Source organism: Nannobrachium achirus (genome assembly GCF_963921795.1).
Source record: "Nannobrachium achirus genome assembly, chromosome: 5".
NCBI classification, from domain to species: Eukaryota; Metazoa; Chordata; class Actinopteri; order Myctophiformes; family Myctophidae; genus Nannobrachium; species Nannobrachium achirus.
Genome location: NC_137814.1, coordinates 16,969,053 through 16,989,402, shown reverse-complemented (window position 1 = coordinate 16,989,402; position 20,350 = coordinate 16,969,053). Strand labels below are relative to the sequence as shown.

Genomic DNA, 20,350 nt, shown 5'->3' with positions numbered 1-20,350 from the left:
TTGGAAACTTGTGGATATAAATATTGATATGGTTTTTAATTAGCAGAATTTAGCAACAGTACAGTAGTGTGGCCTTTGGAGAGTGGTGTAGAGTAGCTGTATTTAATAGTTGAACATAGCAGCAGAATGGTGGTGGTGTAGAATATCTCAAATTATACCAGCACAAATTACACATTTTACGGCACAATTCAGCACAAATCCAGCACAAAAGAATGACACCATTTTTATATATGTCTTCATCATTTGGGCTGCCAACTTCACGGAGATAGACCCGCTCCCCTTCCATCATCACCTCCTCCGCACCAAGGGCAGCAAGCGCTGCCTCTCCTCCTCCTGCCTCCTCTCTTCCCTCTTCATCTTGTAGTTCCACTTGGGGACCTGGAGGTGGCCGCCGGTGCAGCCGCCTCGGCCCCTCCGGGGGGACCTCTCCCCGGGATGGCTGGACGCCGGCGCCTTGCAGAGCCTCACCTTGGGCACGACGAGGCCCGGCCGCACGCTGCTCCTCCGCATCATGTTGAGCGGCAGCAGGCTGGCGCGCCGCATGGCCAGCGAGGACACGGCTGCCACGTCCTGCAGCAGCTGCGGCTGCAGGCTCGCCCGGCGGACCGTCTTCTTGGGGATGAGCTGCACGCGCGAGTTCTGGAAGAGCCTGTCGGTTCACAAGGGACAAGGGGACGATATGAAACATTTCATGTCACGATTTATTGTGACGAAAGATTATTGTCGCGATAATCGAAATATCCCCAACATCCAGGGCCATCAAATAAGACAAGATCTTAGTCCATTGAAAGAATTAATTGAATTTAAGGGTAAAGGGTATGCCATTTTTCTAGGGGGACCAGGCCAAACTGAGCGGCAACGGCGGCCATGGCCTTCATGGCCTCCCTGAAATTCCTGCCCTGTATCAAGTACGTTTTACCAATAAAGGGTATAAATGGTACTGGATATGCAGCTCGGCAAACAAAAGGTGAATTGATCCCGACAAATTAAATCTCACGATAAACGACAACATCACTTATCGCCCCACCCCTACCTGTTGTACATCTTGAGCCGCTCGGGGCCCTGCCGCTTCAGCTCCTCCAGGCGCCGCCTCCGCAGGATCTCCTGCACGGCCAGGCGCCGCCGGCCCAGGCAGGGTGCCGTGCCAGGGCTCACCGTGCGGCACGCCGTGGCGATCAGCGGGCTGCGGAGGCAGGTGGTGACGCGCACCATGTGGTCCAGCACGCCGTCGTCCACGGGGTCGATCTTGTTGGAGAAGCATGAGCGGAGGACGGAGTAGCGGAGAAAGAAGTCGACCAGGCGCCTCCAGCAGGACCTGGGCTGCAGGGCCTTGGCCACGCGCTCCTGTCAACGCACAAAGATGAGTTAAGATTTAAGAGTCAATGACTCGTCTCGAGACAGGACTCGAGTCCAAATTTTCATTGACTCGGTCTCGTCACGTGTCTCGCCCTGGATTTTACTCCGTCTTGACTCGGACTAAGGGACTAGTCGGGACTCTTCCCCCACCCAGTCCACTCGAGTCCAGAGTCAAGACAATTACTAGATGATGTGGAAAGAAAACCTATAGTCTGTCAAATGAGTCAAAAAGTGCAAATAATCGCAGGAACTATAAACGTTTCAAGATGTTAAATTATGACCTCAGAATCCCATTATACATAGATCTATCTTCTTCTCAAAGTGCACCAGAGCAACACATTTAACACATTACAAATGCAATGAAAAGGGCTGATATACCCACTGACCACACCTCATTACCTATCAAAAGAGGATTTTGTATTTATTTTTTATCTGGTCTTGGTCTTGACTTGGTCTCGACCCCTGTGGGTCTCGGTCTCGACCCGGACTCGACACCCTCCCGTACTCGGTCTCGACTCGGACTCGCCCCCCCCCCTCGGACTTGGTCTTGACCTTGACTCGCTTTAGGAGGACTCGACTACAACACTAACATCCAGAGATACAGCATCACGGTTGTGTCACGGTTCAGGTCAGGATACCAATTTCATCCAATCAGGAGAGAGAATTCACACTGACAGGAAACAGGACCTAACAAGTGAATTTGGAAGTGATGACACAATTGGCTGAATTTGGCAACCCGCCTGAAAATGTATTTTCTGAGAGATGGGGGAGACCTGTCACTGATCAAACACTCCAATGCAATGATTACTGTCATTGCATTAGACCAGGGGTCTTCAACAGGGGGTCCCCAGAGTTACTACAGGGGGTCCTCCAAATCTTTGAGTGATAGAAACTTTTTTTCTCCTTTTTTATATTAACCACTTGAACCTTAGTGTCAATATTGGCCGGAGAACTTTAGCCAAAAATAGCAGATCTACAAGCTCACAACACCTCGCAGCGCGAGGCGTTGTGAGCTTGTAGATCGGCTATTTTAGGCAAAGGGGTTTGGTGTAGAGGGGAAAAAGAGCACACTAAGTAAAGAGTGAAAGGTCATGTTTATTATGTATTGACATTTCAGTGGGTTAAATATCTGAAAACACAAATTGACTTGAATCCAAAATACACTGGCGATTGTGCTGTCAAACGATGAAACTATATGGAATCTATGAACAGGTTGTGGGGGTCCCTGCTTCATCTCTCTCTCAACTAAGGGGTCCTTGGCCTGAAAACGTTGAAGACCCCTGAATTAGACTGATTAGGGTGTGACTAGCCTGGAATCAGAAGCATTTCGGGTCGGGAGCGGAAACAACCTACGTCATGTTGCTGTCATCAGACTAAACCAGAACTACACTTTGGCCAGAACTACCAACCTGGAATCAGTTTTAACCCCAAATAATTCCTCGCGCTCAAGGGCATACTTTTAGGGCCTACCCAATAAACCCCTTGATGCGGCGTATAGTTTCGCTTATTTTTGAAAGGTTCGTTTGGTATATCCATCTTTAAGTCCAACTCATAGCTCATATTAGCGACTGGCAAGACTACACTTCTCGAGCATTGAAATGGGGATTGGGGAAAAAAGTGTATGTGTGTGCGTGCGTGTGTGTGTGTGTTAGGGGTGGTTATGGACCTCTAGCATGGGCCACTCCATGGGGAAGGTATCACAGAACTGCTCGGCACAAGGCTGGGCCATCAGCCTCTCCATCAGCTTGGCCGTCTCATAGCGACCCGTGAAGAGAGCCCACTCCTTCGGGGTCATTTTACGACCGTAGTCCCGTGCCTCCACCTCTGCACCTGGACATACAGTAGAAAGCACATGGATAAGGTGTGGAAATTACAGTAGGTTTACACAGCTTAAAGTTAGGGTAAGCGCTTTTCTTTGTTAAATAGTGTGTTAAATAGCTCTATTATTCTGATAGTGCTCATCGCTGGAGAGTGTTTGTTCAGTAACAGGAGTCTCCATGTCTCTCCAGTCCTTGATTTAACAGAAAATGCATTTTCAGGTCGAGATACGAGGGTCACCTGCCAACGCTAGTCGGAACACCGGCCCGTCGGCATATTGAGCGGACCCCGGGATACTCGGCATAGAGAACTCAGACAGGAGGATACAGATTAAACAAGACACAATTGGAAATGATGACACAAAGAAATGAGCAGACAAAATTGAAATGAAACACTATAAAAATGCTGATAAATACGTACTCTTTTGCTGAAATTTTGAGACCTAACTGCAAATCTTTCTTTTTATAAAGAGCTGGAGAGACAGGGAGACTCCTGTTATTGAACAAACACTCTTCTAGAGCAATGATTAATCAGAATATAGTGCTTTACCTTATACAAAAATAAATACAAATGTTTTAAAAAATACCATTAACCTTTTCACCTACACTTAAAAATGTTAAGCAATCTTGTGTGGCCAGACTGTTGATTCCACGATTTGCAAATGCTCCCGTCATACAGCCTGGGGTAACGTAAGAAGAATGATGAGTACCCGGTTAAAGCGGAAGTGAAGCATCCTCCCCACTTCCGTTTCTGTCTCACATCGCGCACAGTTATCCTAAAATAAAAATCATCTAAGCATATTTTTTTTAAATTTTTTATTTTATCAAGCAATAATTTCACGGACCCCCTGCAGTACCTCCGCGGACCCCCTAGGGGTCGCGGACCCCCTGTTGAAGACCCCTGCACTAATGGCACACAAGGCATTTCACATAATATGAACACACGCACACACATGCCTCGGTTGTGCTTGTGAATGTTCACATGCATGATTACGTGAATGACAGGACATTCACGCACCAATGCATATCGTCTCTGTCGCGCATGACCTCATAATTATGTCCAAAAACTGTTCCTCTTCAGGATTCCTTTTTTTTAACTAGAAATACTGTTCCTACGAAACAGTGTGGGCTCACATGGAACACCATGTATGGGCATAAAGATACCCAACGGGCTCTCCAACATTACTTGTTGAGACTCCTTCATTCATTCCCTGAGATACTGATGGATTGAATGGGTCTCTCTTCCTCTCTCTCCAGACTCATTTCCCACTGGAAATGCATCGGGTGCTTAAAGTTTAATATTTCAAAAACTATAAAAGATTTCATGTGGGTATAATCTTACTATATAAAGATTTGGGAGAACAGACAGGTCTCACTTTCAGCGAGCCCACAATTAATATTATTATACATTATGTTTATTGGGTTTTTACAGCAGAAGAACATGCAGTCATACATAACAGTAGCGACATTAAGCAGACCGTTTCTACTACCGCAACGTGAGGCGGGACTACGGCTGCTATGACGTAATCGCTGTAGCGATCAAAATGGTTAAGCAAGCCTCGGCGGCGACGGGTTCCCACCCCTTTCATTGAACGCTTTGGTTCCCATGGCGACGCGCACACGCAGCAGACGGAGTAGGCGCTACGTGGGAAGGGACCTTCTGCCATAGTAGAGACGGTTTATCTATCGAGCGCGGATCATTTCCGATTACCGTTGTCATCTGCCGTTGCCGTAGCGTTGCTTAAACTGGCTATTAACATCAACCAGGGGTCATCAATGTGTCTTGCCACGGACAAATGTTGTCTGTGGCAAGACTTGGCTTTGCTCGTGGCATTATACATTTTTACATAACATTATGATCTTATTTTTGGTCATAAGACCCAATTACTGAACGTCAGTCTCCAGGTTTTCCTCAGAATATGCATGACACTGATTTATTATGACACTACTATGGCAAATAGTAGGACTCTTTTTTATTTTCGAGGACCCCCATAACACTGAGAATGAAATGGAACCAAATATTTGTGCACTAATCTCAGGGTTACAGGCCTGCACAGTGCACAGGTCATTCAAGGCTATAGCTGTTCATGTGTTTCTTATACCGTAATATTATTGTCCACTCATTTGTCTGTCCATGGCGAAAATATAATTTTGAACAAAATATCCGCCGTACGCCAGCATGGCCGATGACCCCTGAAAGCAACGATGTGTTTTACCTGCCAACATGAGGGCTCTGACGCATTCTTTGCGGCCTTGCATGGCGGCCTTCATCATGGCCGTGAAGCCATGGCAGTTCCTCCTCTCAATGTCCAGCCCTGGGAAGTAGTTCAGCAGGTAGTTGGAGATGGTTATGTGACCTGTGGAGCAGGAAAGAAGGCATTTCACCCATTAAGACCTTTGAATTATTTTATACTTTAGCTATTGAAAAATAGCAGATATACAATCTCACGCTTGTAGATGTAAGCCATTTACCATGAGAGGGAGTGGGTTGTTTGGCACTTGGCTTCGCCTCGTGCCACAACCCTGAAACAGTGGTAAATCAGCCAACAACCCACAACCCTCAAATGGTAAATTGCTTTTCTACCACTTCTACCATATAAATGAAAGAAAACACAGTTGGGAGGCGCATTGATCTTGGAAATGTTACAACTGCAACACAACAGTGGGCGTGGTCCATGAGCCAACTGGTCGTTGACTGATTTACCACTGTTTTAAGCCAATCAGAATCCAGTATCTGAACATGTGACCACAAAAAGTTGTAGAACTGCTGTTTTTGAAAGGTCGTGAAAATGTGTGTGTAGTGATGCGCGGAAGTGGGGATTGAACTTGTGGCTCCCACTCGCCAGACCAACGCACAATCCGACGTGCTATTAGGGCTGAGCCCAATTGGCAGGGCTGTTGTGGGCTGCTTCATGTCTGTACTAACTATGGGGGGTACAATCACCCCCCTGATCTTTGGAGCGCGTCCTCACGCTTCACGCCGCAAACCGTCGCACACAACGTCCTGCTCCTCGTCCAGCCGACTACGCCAGACTGTAGTGATACGTGGAAGCGGGGATTGAACCCGGGGATCCCACTCGCCAGACCACAAACCATTGTGCCAATCGGGCTGTTGTGGGCTGGTTCATGGCTGTAGTAACTATGGGGGCTACATGTGCAAATCTTTAGATATATATTTTTTAAATTGAACTCAGATATTTGCTTCTGGGCCTGGGGGGTCCCTGATACATAATATTTCGAGATGGGGGTCGGCGGCCAAATACATATCATTCTAGGGGTCCTTGACATGAAAAGGTTTGAGAACCACTGACATAGAAACATGAGTTTTTAGAATTGGGTCAAAAATATTCAAAATCTTGCACAACTTTTCACGATTTAAAAAAAATAGCAGATCTACAAGCTCGCAGCACAGCACTCGCTGCCGTGCTGTGAGTAATAATGCGTTCACTGTGTATGCCGTTTGTTTTCCTTAGAAACTACCTTAAAAATTACAGAAGGGTAAAAACATTATACCTTTTTAGCGTAGTACAACCGTGATGTAAGCAAAGAAGCTGCGGCTAATACAGTTATTTGTTACTTGTTGAAAATAACCATCTTTCAAGCAAAAATAAAGTATTTTCAGGCGAAAATCGGTTTACTTTTGGATAGCGATGAAGTATAAATTAGGCTTAAAAAGCACTGTGCTGTATTTGTGTTGACTCATTTTCTCATTTCACCATGAGGTGTTGTGAAGTACTTTGTCATGAAGGGGGATCAATAGTGCCCTTAATGAGGCAGAAAATGAAGAGCCTTGTGGTGCTATTCATCATCGTTAGCACATGAGAGTGGAGGGTTCCAGGGTTGATGCATGTGGCCACATCGCTATGAAATTAGCTGCGATGATTCTAAAGCCTGGCTTGGCCTTCATCCTACGACAGTGTCCCACACATGCATACAGCCGATATACACACTCACAACGTGACGAGGATGCAGCGCGCTGTGAGATTGTATATAATCGGTTATTTTCAGTGCTTGACAACGTCGTCGCATGATAAAGTATAAATTGGCCAGCAACAAAAAGTGTTGCTGTTGTAAACCGTTGCGCAAATTATCTGCTTTGTGCTTTTGTTTGTTCCCATTTGGGAGTTTCTGCATCCAGTTGTTGCAACAGATTCAAACTGTCTGGTATAGTGGAGACATTTTATTGTACCAAGAACAGGTGCTATTCAGTGTCATTTGAGTGTTGTTATTTTTATACAGCAAAGCGTTCTAAGAGCCTACCACAAGGGTGAAATTTCCTTTTTTTTTATTTCAATTGATTCAAAAAAAAAAAAAAAAGAGGAATGTTATCCCTTTAATATTAAAATTTGTGATTTTAAGATTATGTTACGGGTCAAATTGAGTGCTGGTGATCTTTTCTAAGATACCATTTCTGCCAGAACCGTGCACCTGATACACGTGACGTGAACTATGAACTGTTCTTCTGATGAGTGCTGGACTCTCTGCTTTTTCAAGTAAACCTTCTCAGGCAAATCAATCCCTTACTGTAACCATTTTCCAAGGCTGGCATGATCACCCAGTGCCAGACAGTGAAACCCACCATGATCACCCAGTGCCAGACAGTGAAACCCACCATGATCACCCAGTGCCAGACAGTGAAACCCACACCGTTGCATTACAATGGTTGGTTACATTCTGACCATCTGAGGAGACTGAGGCGGGGTGGGAGGCTTGAGGTACTACACTGTCTCTCTATATTTGATGTACTGTGTTTGTGTCTACCTTTCTTATTGTAGTTGCTTATAGAGTAGACCTAGACCATTCACACCATGGCCATCTTGGATTGCGTCACCACATGGGGTGGCAACTGGCAACAGGTCTGAGCCTGCATTACAAACCATTATAAACAATTGAGCAATGGTCCCAAAATAGGAGTTTTGTTCCACCAATTTCTTTTGACCAAATTGATAAACGTCGAAAGATGACAACGACAGCATCCCCTTAAAGGATTCAAAAGAAGGGCTACAGTAAGTGGTTGCAACGTTATTAACTGTGTACAAAGAGCAATGACAGTTTCTGTGCTGTGCTTGCAACGCCTTCATATTAACTTTCTGTATCGTGATTTTTGCATGTTAATCATCAATTAATTTAACAACAAATAGTTAATATGACGGCGGAGCAAGCACTGCACAGAGGTCTTTGTACAGTAACGTTGCAATTACATAACCTTGAATATTGTGTATATGTGCCCTTCAATCCAGTTACTGTAGCCCCTCTTTTGAATCCTTTGGTGATGTTGACGTTGTCATCCACCCAGTTGTCAATTTGGTCAAAAGAAATTGGTGGAAGAGAGCTCATATAGTTTGTATTGTAATGCAAGCTCAGACGTGTCGTGTTGTGTTTAGCGTCTGCTAAATGACTAAATTGTAAAATAAATGCACATCAAACAATAATGGTAAAATGTTTTAGTTATTTTTTCTCGACTCCCCCGAACAGCCACATCTGATCACCTGGTGTATCAAAAAGAGATAGGTGACTGTATTATATTCACACATTCACACACAGACGGCAGAGGCAACATGCATGCAAGGCACCTTGAGCAGTTACAGGGGTTCAAGGACACACTTTGACCAGTAGCGTCAGTTCAGAAAAAGCTAAGGTATGGCAACATGACTGGTGTCTTGAACGCGCGTTCAAGACACCAGTCATGTTGCCGTACCTTATCAACATCACGATTCATTTATTTTTAGAAGTATATTTTCTTTTTTTCCCCCATTTCTACGGTTTCTTGGGATTGATATGGCAGCCTGGAACGGTTGTTCAAGTGCAGCTATACTTGGCATGTTAGTAAACGTGCCACAATTAACAATAATGCATTGCACCTGTGCAGCTGACCTGCGGAACCTGGGAATATACCATTCTGTCAAGATGAATAAAAATGTGGAGAATATATACCTTGTTGAAGTGACCATTTTGTAAAATGTTGCATTTGTAGTTATTTTACTGTATTTTATAACACTAGAAGCTCGGCCGCCCTTCGGGCGGCCGAGCGTCTAGTCGGCGACCTGGCCAACTCGGGAACAATGTAAATAGAGAATGAATGCCCCGCCTTTTAATGCAAACCCCATTATACCTGTTGTCATAGGATCCATTTTGACCATCTGTTTGCGTGTGTCCATTTATGCCCATATATGGAGAGATATGTCTGTCTACGTCCATTTTCTGCCCATATATGGAGATCTCTGTAGGACCTGGTTTGACCATCTGTTTGCCTGTGCCCATTTATGCCCATATATGGAGTTTGCGACCTGGCCAACTCGGGAACGATGTAAATAGGGAATGAATGCCCCACCCTTTAATGCAAACCCCATTATACCTGTTGTCTGTCCAAGTCCCTTTTATGCCCGTATATGGAGATCTCTCTGTCGGTCTGTGTCCCTTTTATGCCCGTATATATGGAGATCACTGTATCTGTCTGTCTGTGTCCCTTTATGCCCATTATGGAGATCTCTATTTCAGACCAAAGACCTGAAATGTGATATACATTTATATTGTCAGGACCTCAGGAAAGACAACATTGTTGAGAAAGTGGCGCTTTTTTTTTGTTTCTTCATCTTGAGCAAGAATACGCAGCCTGCTTGCTTTGCCAACCCTGCTGGCTGCCACATAGAACTGGCCATGGCTGAAGAAGTCTCCAGTGCAGTAGATCCCAACTCTGTGCAGTGTCTGGCCCTGAGACTTATTCACAGTCATGGCGAAGCAGGGTCTGATTGGAAACTGGCGGCGGCGCATGGTGAATGGGAAGGTGTTCTCGGATGGGCACATGGTGATACGTGGAATGAGAAGTGTGCGTCCCGCATTGACGCCAACCACAGATCTTACAATCAGGAGATGAGGCAGGATCTGATCAATGATGTACCTTGATCCATTGCAGTGTCCATTGTGCTGGTCAAAGTTTCTAAGTAACATGATCAACATGCCCACCTTTAGAGTGATGCGATGAGGTGGCATACCAGATGGGCAAAGGGTATTTAGCAACTCAGGTGGGAACACATAGTTACCCTCAGACTCTGCTGTATCCACACTGCAACAAACATGCTCCTCTCCTGGAAACATCTTTGTCATGTATTCGTTGACCATGTCAACTTCAGCGTTGGTTGGGCACAGTATGACACGCTGACATAGCCACTCAGGGTTGGCAATGTTGTTTTGAATGTCCTTATACACCCAACTGACCATGTCGTCAAGTGTTTCCCCTGAAAGTGTGAGCGATTGATCAAGCTCAATAGCAAATTCACCCTCCTCGGGTTTAACAGGAAGCTTTCCCTCCCCAAGGTCCAGCAGGAATTTGGCAAAACGTTCTTTCTCGTCATGGTCATCTCCAGCAGCGTGTGTGATCCTCATGTTTTGAGTCAGCCGAAGAATCTTGACTTTCTCCCACAGGTAGGACCACTTCAAACACCTCCCCACTATGTCAAGACGTGAACCATGTGGCACAACGGTAAGTATCTGTCTCCAGTCACCACTGAATACCATTGTGATGCCCCCGAATGGATCCTTCGAGTTGCGCAGATGCTGGAATGTCCGATCTGCTGCTTCCAATGCACGGCGATCCATCATTGAGACTTCATCAACCACCATGACATGTGTCATTCTGATCAGTTTTGCAGTGTCATCGTTTTCGCTGATGTTGCACATGGAGTCATCGGTGAGAATGAGAGGGCACTTGGTCCTGCTATGAAAAGTGGTTCCTTTAGGCAGCAAGGTAGCTGCAATGCCACTTGCTGCTGTTGCCAGAGCTACTTTGCCTTGTGCTCTAAGTTTATGTAGGATGAAAGACAATGTGAATGTTTTCCCAGTTCCACCACTTGCATCAACTGCGATCATCTTGCCAAGTCCCTTTTCGACACTTTCCATTACTGTGTCGACAACAACGCGCTGCTCGTCATTGAGATGTTCCTCTGTTTCGGCGATATGAGCCAGAAGCTCTGATTGGTCGTGCTGTGTCTCGTACTGGATAATGCGGGAGTTGTGTGGCTGAACATTTAGTGGATCTGGCTCAGGGAGACCAAAGTTACGGCTGAGCGTAAAGCCGTACCTCTCAACGTGGTCCTTCAGTTCAAGGAGCACTTGATTCACAATGTTTTCATCTGGCTGATTGACACGTGCTGCACGCATGAGATCCTCGCACAGAACACGTTTGTGTCTTTCCCAAAAGTTCAATTGGTTCCCTCTGAGAACCAAGATGAGCGTGTTGGCAAACAATGCACGCAGTGCTGGGCCAAAATTGACATTTGCAGCCTCATCCATAACATAATCTATCTCTTGGTCATCTTCAACAATGCCATGCGCAATGCAGGCTGCCAGATAGGTGTCCATGACCCTATCACCAACACGTCGGAGGTCCTGGAAGCATGTTGGGCCAGGTACACGGTAGAGTAGGATGCGGAGATAGTACAGCTCAGCAGTGTGAGGGTTGAGGGCAATCATGGGGAGTAACAGCCAGAGTAAACAGTGTCAGCCATATGGTCTTCCCGAGAAGTCATTTTTTTCGTCCGCAAGTGGAATGCTTTTTTCTTGTAAGTGAAGTGTTGAAATACATCAGGATACAAAACATGTCGCATATGTGGGTGTTCAGTCATGGCATTAAAGAAGGCGGTGAGTGTGGTTGCAGGGGCCCCTGAGTCCACCACATTCTGTGCGTCACCCTGGTCATTGAACATGATGATCTGCTCATCCTCCAGATGAATTGCTAGCATCTCGACAGGTGGATGTTTGCGTTGAATGGGGAAGTTATAGATGCGCCAGAATGACTCGGATGCAGTAATGTATCTTCCTAGTTCGTATCGTGTCACTTCATCATGTCGCAAATCCTCTTTTTCTTCTTCCGGAATGTCCAGTCTCACCAGGCACTGATCTGGTCCCTTTTCAATATATTTGTAGATGTACTTAACACTCGCGACAGTAGACACAATTTCGAGGTTGATGTGGCAATTGTACCGGAGCGTGAGGTATGGATTGTAAGGTACAACCCATGCATTGTTGACAGCTACAGGAATTTTTCTTTTTTTGCCTTTTTTGCCCTTTTCAGGGCAAAAAATGTTCTTTGTGGTGGGAGCACCGGGTGCTCCTTCACTCCTTCTCCTGTAGAGAGCAAAGGAGTTCTCAGGAAAGCTGGTGTTCTGTCGCAGGGGTTTGGGATAGTCCTTTGTACATTTCCCGTTTGCCATGCAAGGACTGTCAGGGTTCAAGTGTCCACATGGACCATGAATCATACATGTTGTGACAATCCGATGTAGTTCTGGATTTGTGTCTTTGTTAGGAATTTCGGCAGAGACCACGCGATCAATATCAGTTGAGTTCCTGGGCTTGTCGCGGGCTGCCATGGTCAGGAGCATGTGAATATGTGGAAGATGGCGCTTTTGCGTTTCTTTCACCATCACAAAGGCATCCACGTGGCCCAAGATGTCACGCTTGAGGATGTCTTCGAGTAATCCTTCCGTCTTCATGTGGAACACTCTAGCGATGATGTCTGGTCTCTGAAAGGGTTGCTGACCTGGAAGAATCGATTCCTTGATTTCTGGCCACTGTTGGTTGCATGTCATTGTCAAAAAGTAGTCAGGCTTTCCCTTGACTCGGACCAATGCCATTGCATCCTGGAACTGCTTGGCAAACCACCGTGGAGATCCATAAATTGAAGGTGGCAGGATGGTCAGGCGTCCAGGTAACACCTCAGCGTCACTGTTGAGGGCATCAACAATAACGTTGTACTTTTCAGCCTTGATGGACTTCTGGTTGTGGCGGACCCAGTTGAGGCGGTGTGATTCAATTTTAGCCATCATGTCACATGCATACTGGTGTGTCAGTTTCCCACCACGGAGCAGTAAATTGAAGTGATGAGCTGGGTCACGCACTTGAAGATGATAGCAATAGAAGGCAGTTGGTGAGATTCCTGGCAGCTCAGTGTGGTAACCCTGGGAACCGTAAGGCAGCAGGAGTACATAAGATAATGGATCATATGCGGGATGCATAGCATCGATTGTCTGAATTGCTCCTCCTCTGACATGAAGAGCGACAGACAATCTTCCAAACTGCTCGGTCATGGTAGCTCCAGGAGCAATGACAGCCACGTCACTATCTGAGGATGGAAGGTTAATAGTTCCACGATGAAGGTCTCTGCGCCTTGTCCGAGCTGTTAGGACAATTTGAAGGTCATTACTACTGTCATTATTGGCCACATACTCGATAGCTGACTTGAACTGCCTTACGTAGTGGTTGCAGTTGCGAATGGCTTGTTGTGCGGTCACCAAAAAAGAACCATTGAGCTCGCTGTTCGAGGCATGGGCTCGACGGTACTCTAGCTCATGGGCAGGATCGTGGAAGTAGATCTGAGCAAATTTGGGGGTTTGACCCTGCTCTGCAAGGGGAGAAGAAATGTAATGATATACCTTGCCTTGAATGCGTGGGCCAGGATTGAATCCACTTATAGGTATCTCTCGTAAACCGATACTTGCCATTGACAGTGCATTGTTGTACTGTCTTGCATGCTCCACAAATTTCTGATTAAGGAAAAGGTCCATAATAGCTTGTGGAGGCTTTGGTGGGATTGAGCCTGGTTTGTGATTTTCAGGGTCATATGTAAGGTTAATCTTCCCTGAGTTGCAGCAGAAACCCTTTCTCTCCTCTTTCCATACCAAGGCTGTGCAATCTGAGCATTTGGGACATAGAAACAGTGAGGTTTTGCTCAGTGTGTGTCTGGAATCAACGTCCTCTTGAAATAAGTCAGTATCTTGATACCGTGCTAGATTCCGTTTAGCATGGCGCACTTGTTCCAGTCGTACACGGTGAAGTTCCTGCTGGTGCGCGCTGTCCCTTGCCTGCCGCTCGGCTTGCCTATCCGACGTCTGCTCCAGGCGTGCACGTTTGGTTTGTGCGTTATTTGCAGCTTGGCGCTGTGCTTGCATGTCCGGCGTCTCTTCCAGGTGTGCACGTTTGGTTCGTGCGTTATTTGCAGCTTGGCGCTGTGCTTGCATGTCCGGCGTCTCCTCCAGGCGCGCATGTTTGGTTCGTGCATTGCATGCAGCTAAGCGTGCGTCTCGTGCTTGATGTGATTCACATTTCCGTAAATGTTGTAGTTTGTCACGCATGCGTTTGCGGTAGGCTCTTGTTCCTTTAGGCATGTTACCCTGAACAAAGGTGGGACGGCGATGAGGTGGGAAGTCTATGCAAGCTGCTTGTATCTGAGCTCTCGGTAGATAAGGCCTGTCTTATATAATGGTAATTTGTGTACTATGTAATGTCATAATGATGTCAGCAGTGTGATGTCATACTGCTTGTATCTGAGCTCTCGGTAGATAAGGCCTGTCTTATATAATGGTCATTTGTGTACTATGTAATGTCATAATGATGTCAGCAGTGTGATGTCATACTGATGTCAGCAGCTAGATGTCTCCATATATGGAGTTATAGGTTGTCCGGGTCCAAATATGAGCTTGTGAGGTCAGACTTATGGAGATCTCTGTATCTGTCTGTGTCCCTTTTATACCCATATACGGGGATATCTGTCTATATGCGTCCATTTTTTGTGTCCATTTTTTGCCCATATGTACTCTATCTGTGTCCATCTTTTATGCCCATATATGGAGATCTCTGTTGCCCATATATGGAGATCTCAGTCTGTGTCCCTTTTATGCCTATATATCTCTGTATCTGCCCATATATGGAGATCTCAGTCTGTGTCCCTTTTATGCCCATATATCTGTCTGTGTCCCTTTTATGCCCATATACGGAGATATCTGTTGGGTCGAGGCTAGGCCCCTGTATCTGCCCATATGCCCATATATGGAGATCTCTGTATCAGTCTGTGTCCCTTTTATGCCTATATACGGAGATATCTGTCTATATATGCCCATATATGGAGATCTCTGTATCTGCCCATATGCCCATATATGGAGTTCTCAGTATACGGAGATATCTGTCGGGTCTAGGCCCCTGTATCTGCCCATATGCCCATATATGGAGATCTCTGTATCAGTCTGTGTCCCTTTTATGCCTATATACGGAGATATCTGTCTATATATGCCCATATACTGTATGGAGATCTCTGTATCTGCCCATATGCCCATATATGGAGTTCTCAGTCTTATGCCCATATACGGAGATATCTGTCGGGTCGAGGCAAGATGCCCATATATGGAGTTCTCAGTATACGGAGATATCTGTCGGGTCTAGGCCCCTGTATCTGCCCATATGCCCATATATGGAGATCTCTGTATCAGTCTGTGTCCCTTTTTCTGCCCATATGCCCATATATGGAGTTCTCAGTCTTATGCCCATATACGGAGATATCTGTCGGGTCGAGGCAAGATGCCCATATATGGAGTTCTCAGGTATACGGAGATATCTGTCGGGTCTAGGCCCCTGTATCTGCCCATATGCCCATATATGGAGATCTCTGTATCAGTCTGTGTCCCTTTTATGCCTATATACGGAGATATCTGTCTATATATGCCCATATACTGTATGGAGATCTCTGTATCTGCCCATATGCCCATATATGGAGTTCTCAGTCTTATACGGAGATATCTGTCTATATATGCCCATATACTGTATGGAGATCTCTGTATCTGCCCATATGCCAAGTTCTCAGTCTTATGCCCATATACAGAGATATCTGACGGGTCGAGGCAAGGCCCGGCACTGCAGTGATGTCACAATGAGTCAGCGCTTGCGCCCGGCACTGCAGTGATGTCACAATGACCGATTTTGCGCCGATTTCCTCCGGAACAGCCTGATGTCAACAATCAGCCCCGCATAAGGAGATTCCGAACGTTTCGCGCCGGTTAGGGAAAACCGCGCGTCGGGTCGGGTCGAGGCCCGGCACTGCACTCCGTGCCGCGGCGGGGAGCGCGCGTGCCGAATCTGAAGCCGGTGGGACGAACGGTTCTCGAGTTACGCGGATTACAAACACACACGCAGAGACTTCTCGCATTTATAGATAGATAATAACCCACAGATAGACAAAGAGACATTCATGTATTTATATTTAAAAGTAACTTTAATTTCCCCCCCTGGACCCAGGGTATGGCAGCTGCATACCCCTGCCATACCCAATTGACGCCTCTGACTTTGACACAAACACCACGAGGAGCTGGGGATAGAACTGGAAACCTTTCATTTCCCACTCTACCTCCTGATACTGCCACTGTTATCATGCAAAGGCCCGGTCATCAGGTTATTGGCTTAGGGATGCAACAAAAGATTTGGCTTCATGGGGTGTGTAATAGAAAATACGTATTTTTTGGGGTGACTAGCTACTCCTTTAAGCTATTTACACGAGACAAACAACCAAAAAAGAAGAAAAAAAAACTCAAATACCTGCTTGTGCTGCTGTGATGAGAGCGGTGTTTCCCTCATTGTCCTGCCAGTTGATATCAATGTATGGACACTGGGAGAGGGCCATGACCACATCAACATAACCCGAATAACACGCCACGATCAGTCCAGACTGAAACGACAAAGGTTTTTTTTAGTGTTCTATCCCATCTGTCTTATTTTCAAAATTATTAAAAATAATCATTTTTAAATAAAGTGATCACAGTGATTTAAATGAATACATCACTGAGTGAGTGAGTGAGTGAGTGAGTGAGTGAGTGAGTGAGTGAGTGAGTGTGTGTGTGTGAGTGAGTGAGTGTGTGTGTTGATTTTGATTTAGTTTTAGTCTTTTGAATATATTTTCTTTTCTTCTTTTTTTTTTAATCCCACAATTTTTGAAACCCATTTTTTCACCCGGTGTCAATTGTAATCCCTTTGCCAACCTGGGGAGACAACAGACTGAGCTCATGCTTCCTTTTATGCATGAGAAGTCCAAGCCACTTCTTTTCACCTGATAGGGGGGAGTTTCCCCAGCTGGACGTAGCGCGTGGAAGGAACACGTTATTCCAACCAGTTCCTTTCCCCTCCATCAGACCCTGGCTGGCCAGGGGGAGCAGTGTATGGATTACTGCATGTTTTTTGTGAGGGTACCTACCCTAGGGGACACAGGGAGAACATGCAAACTACACACAGAAAGGCCCTTTTGGCAACCCCACCTACGGTACGAGTCCCATGCAGTGTCCCCAGCGGGAATCGAACCCAGGACATTCTATAGTGCTACCGACTGTGCCACCGTGCCCCCTTTTCATTTAGTTTAAGTCACATTTTAGTCATCTGAAATGTTTTAGTTCTAGTCAAGTTTTCGTTGACTGAATATCAGATTTTAGTTGACTAAATCTACAATCTATTTTGGCGGGCCTTCTGATTTTACACTTGGTTGCATACTAAAAATAGCCAATCTGCTCATAATGCATTGCGCTGCAATGCATTGTGAGCTTGTAGATCTGCTATTTTCAGAGCGCAACCAAAGATAAAATGTCTTGTTTTTTTTGTTCTACTGGATCTCTTCTCCACTAGTCTCTCAGTTCCTAAAGATGAATAGGGTTTAATTGGTTAGTTTATAACAATATGTGATTATGATGATGTGTGCAGGTATAGGCCTATACGTACCTGACAGGAGCACATGCTATATTTGCAATGCTAGCATGTCACTGTACTGTATGTGAGGTACAGTTCAACCTAAAGGACTGCTCCGTTCTCAATAACAGATAAAACATTCTGGCTGCTGTCATACTTGTTGGCCTTGTACTATAGACAAAGCACGCACACATCGACTCTAGGGACAGGTGCGGGACAGAAGTTAAAGAAAAGCCTGCCCTGCACACTGTTTCATGATTAAAGTTTTGATATAACGTGAAAACCTTTTGTTCAGACTCTGAACCGAATTTTCTTCTACCGGCATACATTTCTGCAGCAGATCCGAGATCCGGATCTAAGTGTTTGACTATATGGTTTTGCATTGATAACGTTGTACTAAAACTGGATTTGTCTGTTGGTCCATCACCATGTCACTTGGTCCAAGTCATAACAACGCTTGGAAATAATACAAAAATATATACCGGTACATTTGCCAACAAATGATAACATATATGTTACATTAGTAGGCCGCGCACAATTTGGCCAATGTTTAATTTGTCATTTTAGATTAAAAAGTCCTTAAATTGTCACTTTAGACATGTGCAGATAGCCTCTTCTTTACACTTAAACTTTATGTTGGTTTGTTTACTGTTGAGTGAGAAAACAATGTTGCACAATAAGTTAATCATTTGGGGACTCCCCAAAATAATTCGATATATAGACAAACGTCCTGGATGCCATGCGTCATACTGTAAGAATCAAGTTAATTAGCATGGCATTGTAATCTAAATCCCATGGCGTAAGTAGCTGCAACCAAATGAGATGACGGCGGCGCGCAACAGGAAGTGGTGTGTCACTGTCAGGTCAATGATAAATAGATATGGGCATGTCCTGTACCCATCGTGGAGTAAATGTCCCAGTGAACCCTGGAACCATTTGGAACCTAGCTGGCGTCCCTATTTTGGGCGTGTCATTATGGCGAAAGTTGTATCGTTGCTGTCGGGCAGAAACCCTCCATATTTCAACTTCTTATGTTTTGTTGTAAATCAATGCAATGCTTCATTATACAAGAGTGACACACAAAAGTTGTGAAAATAGCAGATCTACAGTATCACAGCGCCTTGCTACGCAAGGCATTTGTGAGCTTGTAGATCGTCTATTTTCACGACTTTAAATTGTTTTTAAAACACAAATAATAAAGTAAGTGTTCTGCACTGGCAACGATATCTAAAAGGTTTCAAAACCTTTTTTTTAAATGGTCAATTCGATTGATTTTCTTCCAAAATTGTGAAAATAGAAGAGCGAGCTTGTAGATCGGCTATTTCAGCCACGCAACACCGCCACGCGACAAAGTATAATGCAGGGCTTAGGTGGTTAAGAGCTGAGCCCTTATTTCAAGCTGCTTCTTGGGGCTGCGTTGCTCTCTGTGCAATTGACACTCTCCATCTGTCGCCGGAGGCTTAACCAACCTGCCTTAAGTGCTTCATGAGGATTTACCCCACAGGACACGAAGTCCCCTGACCTCCTCACAAGCAGGAGCTGATCTGGAGTCAGTCTGCCTGCCCGCACATCCTGGTGGTGTCTGCTGGTGGGAACATTTTGTCAGCTGAAACTGGTTCAGTGAAACTGTCTGGCCTCGAGTTTGACTCTCTGGTTTTAGAGTTTAACTTCGCTATGCGCCGGGCATTGACGCAAACGTTTCAAAAATACTCTGACTGCTTGTGAGAATTATAAAAACAAAGACAATACTGAGAAGTGTGTAGGATCTTGATCAATCAATAACTCTTGCAAAAATCAATGCCGTGCAAAATTGTTGTATTGATTTCTATCCTTGTTTAGGGAATTCGCTGTGAGGAAGTTTCAGAACATAATTATCCTCGAATTCGTAGTAGCTTTGGTGGTCTAACAATTTAAATGTGGGCGACCCAGTTTTAAACATGGAACCTGAATAAGATGCAGGATTGAGGGACATTTGCAGTTCAGCATTTCCCAAAAAGGGAAATTCACCCATACAAGTCTGTAACTCTGACAGTGTACACATGAACACATGAACCCAAATGAACCATTTGGTTCCATTTGTACACTGTCAGAGTTAAGTGGAGACTTTGAAACTTGAAAGTTTGAGAAACACTATTTTAGGCGCATCATCTGATAAATGATCTCTCTCTCTCTCTCTTTCAGAGAATTGTTGGAGACACCTACTCTGTTGTTCCTGTCCGTCTCCCTCACTTCCTCCTCTGTGACTCCCTGCCTGATCATGATCTTGACGATGATGGGGTTGTTGTTGCAGCAGGCCTTGAAGAAGGAGATGGGCTCAGGGCTCGGCTCGGGGCTGGGCGAGCGCCACTGGGCCGCCAACGAGTCATCCGGGGGGTAGAAGGAGTCGTCCGAGATGACGCTCCGCGTGTCCGACTGCAGCGAGTCAATGTCCAGCTCCTCAAACTCCTGGTAGACCTCGTCGTCGTCCTCCCAGTAGTTGGGGATGTAGTCGGGCACGTAGTCCGCATACTCGTCCTCGTCCTCCTCCTCCTCGGACCCTTCGGACCCCTCGTCCTCTCTGTCCACCGTGATGATGGTCTCTCTGTCCACCGTGATGATGGTGTGGGCGATGTCGGTGGGGTTCCCGATTCTTCCCGGCCCTGTCTCCACCACCATGCCCGCGCCGACGCCTCTTGCCATGCCATTCT

General features: G+C 45.7%; 1 protein-coding gene across 1 annotated transcript; it reads right to left on the bottom strand.

Moving 5' to 3' along the window:
* Window positions 1-288: 288 nt before the first annotated feature.
* On the bottom strand, window positions 289-20,342 carry ankrd33bb (ankyrin repeat domain 33Bb; the record flags this gene model as incomplete). The annotated part of the gene is made up of 6 exons (XM_080725583.1): window positions 289-649; window positions 1,034-1,344; window positions 3,023-3,186; window positions 5,390-5,530; window positions 16,530-16,659; window positions 19,866-20,342. 6 exons carry the CDS (start codon window positions 20,340-20,342, stop codon window positions 289-291), a joined length of 1,584 nt encoding a protein of 527 aa, XP_080581709.1.
* Window positions 20,343-20,350: the final 8 nt, after the last annotated feature.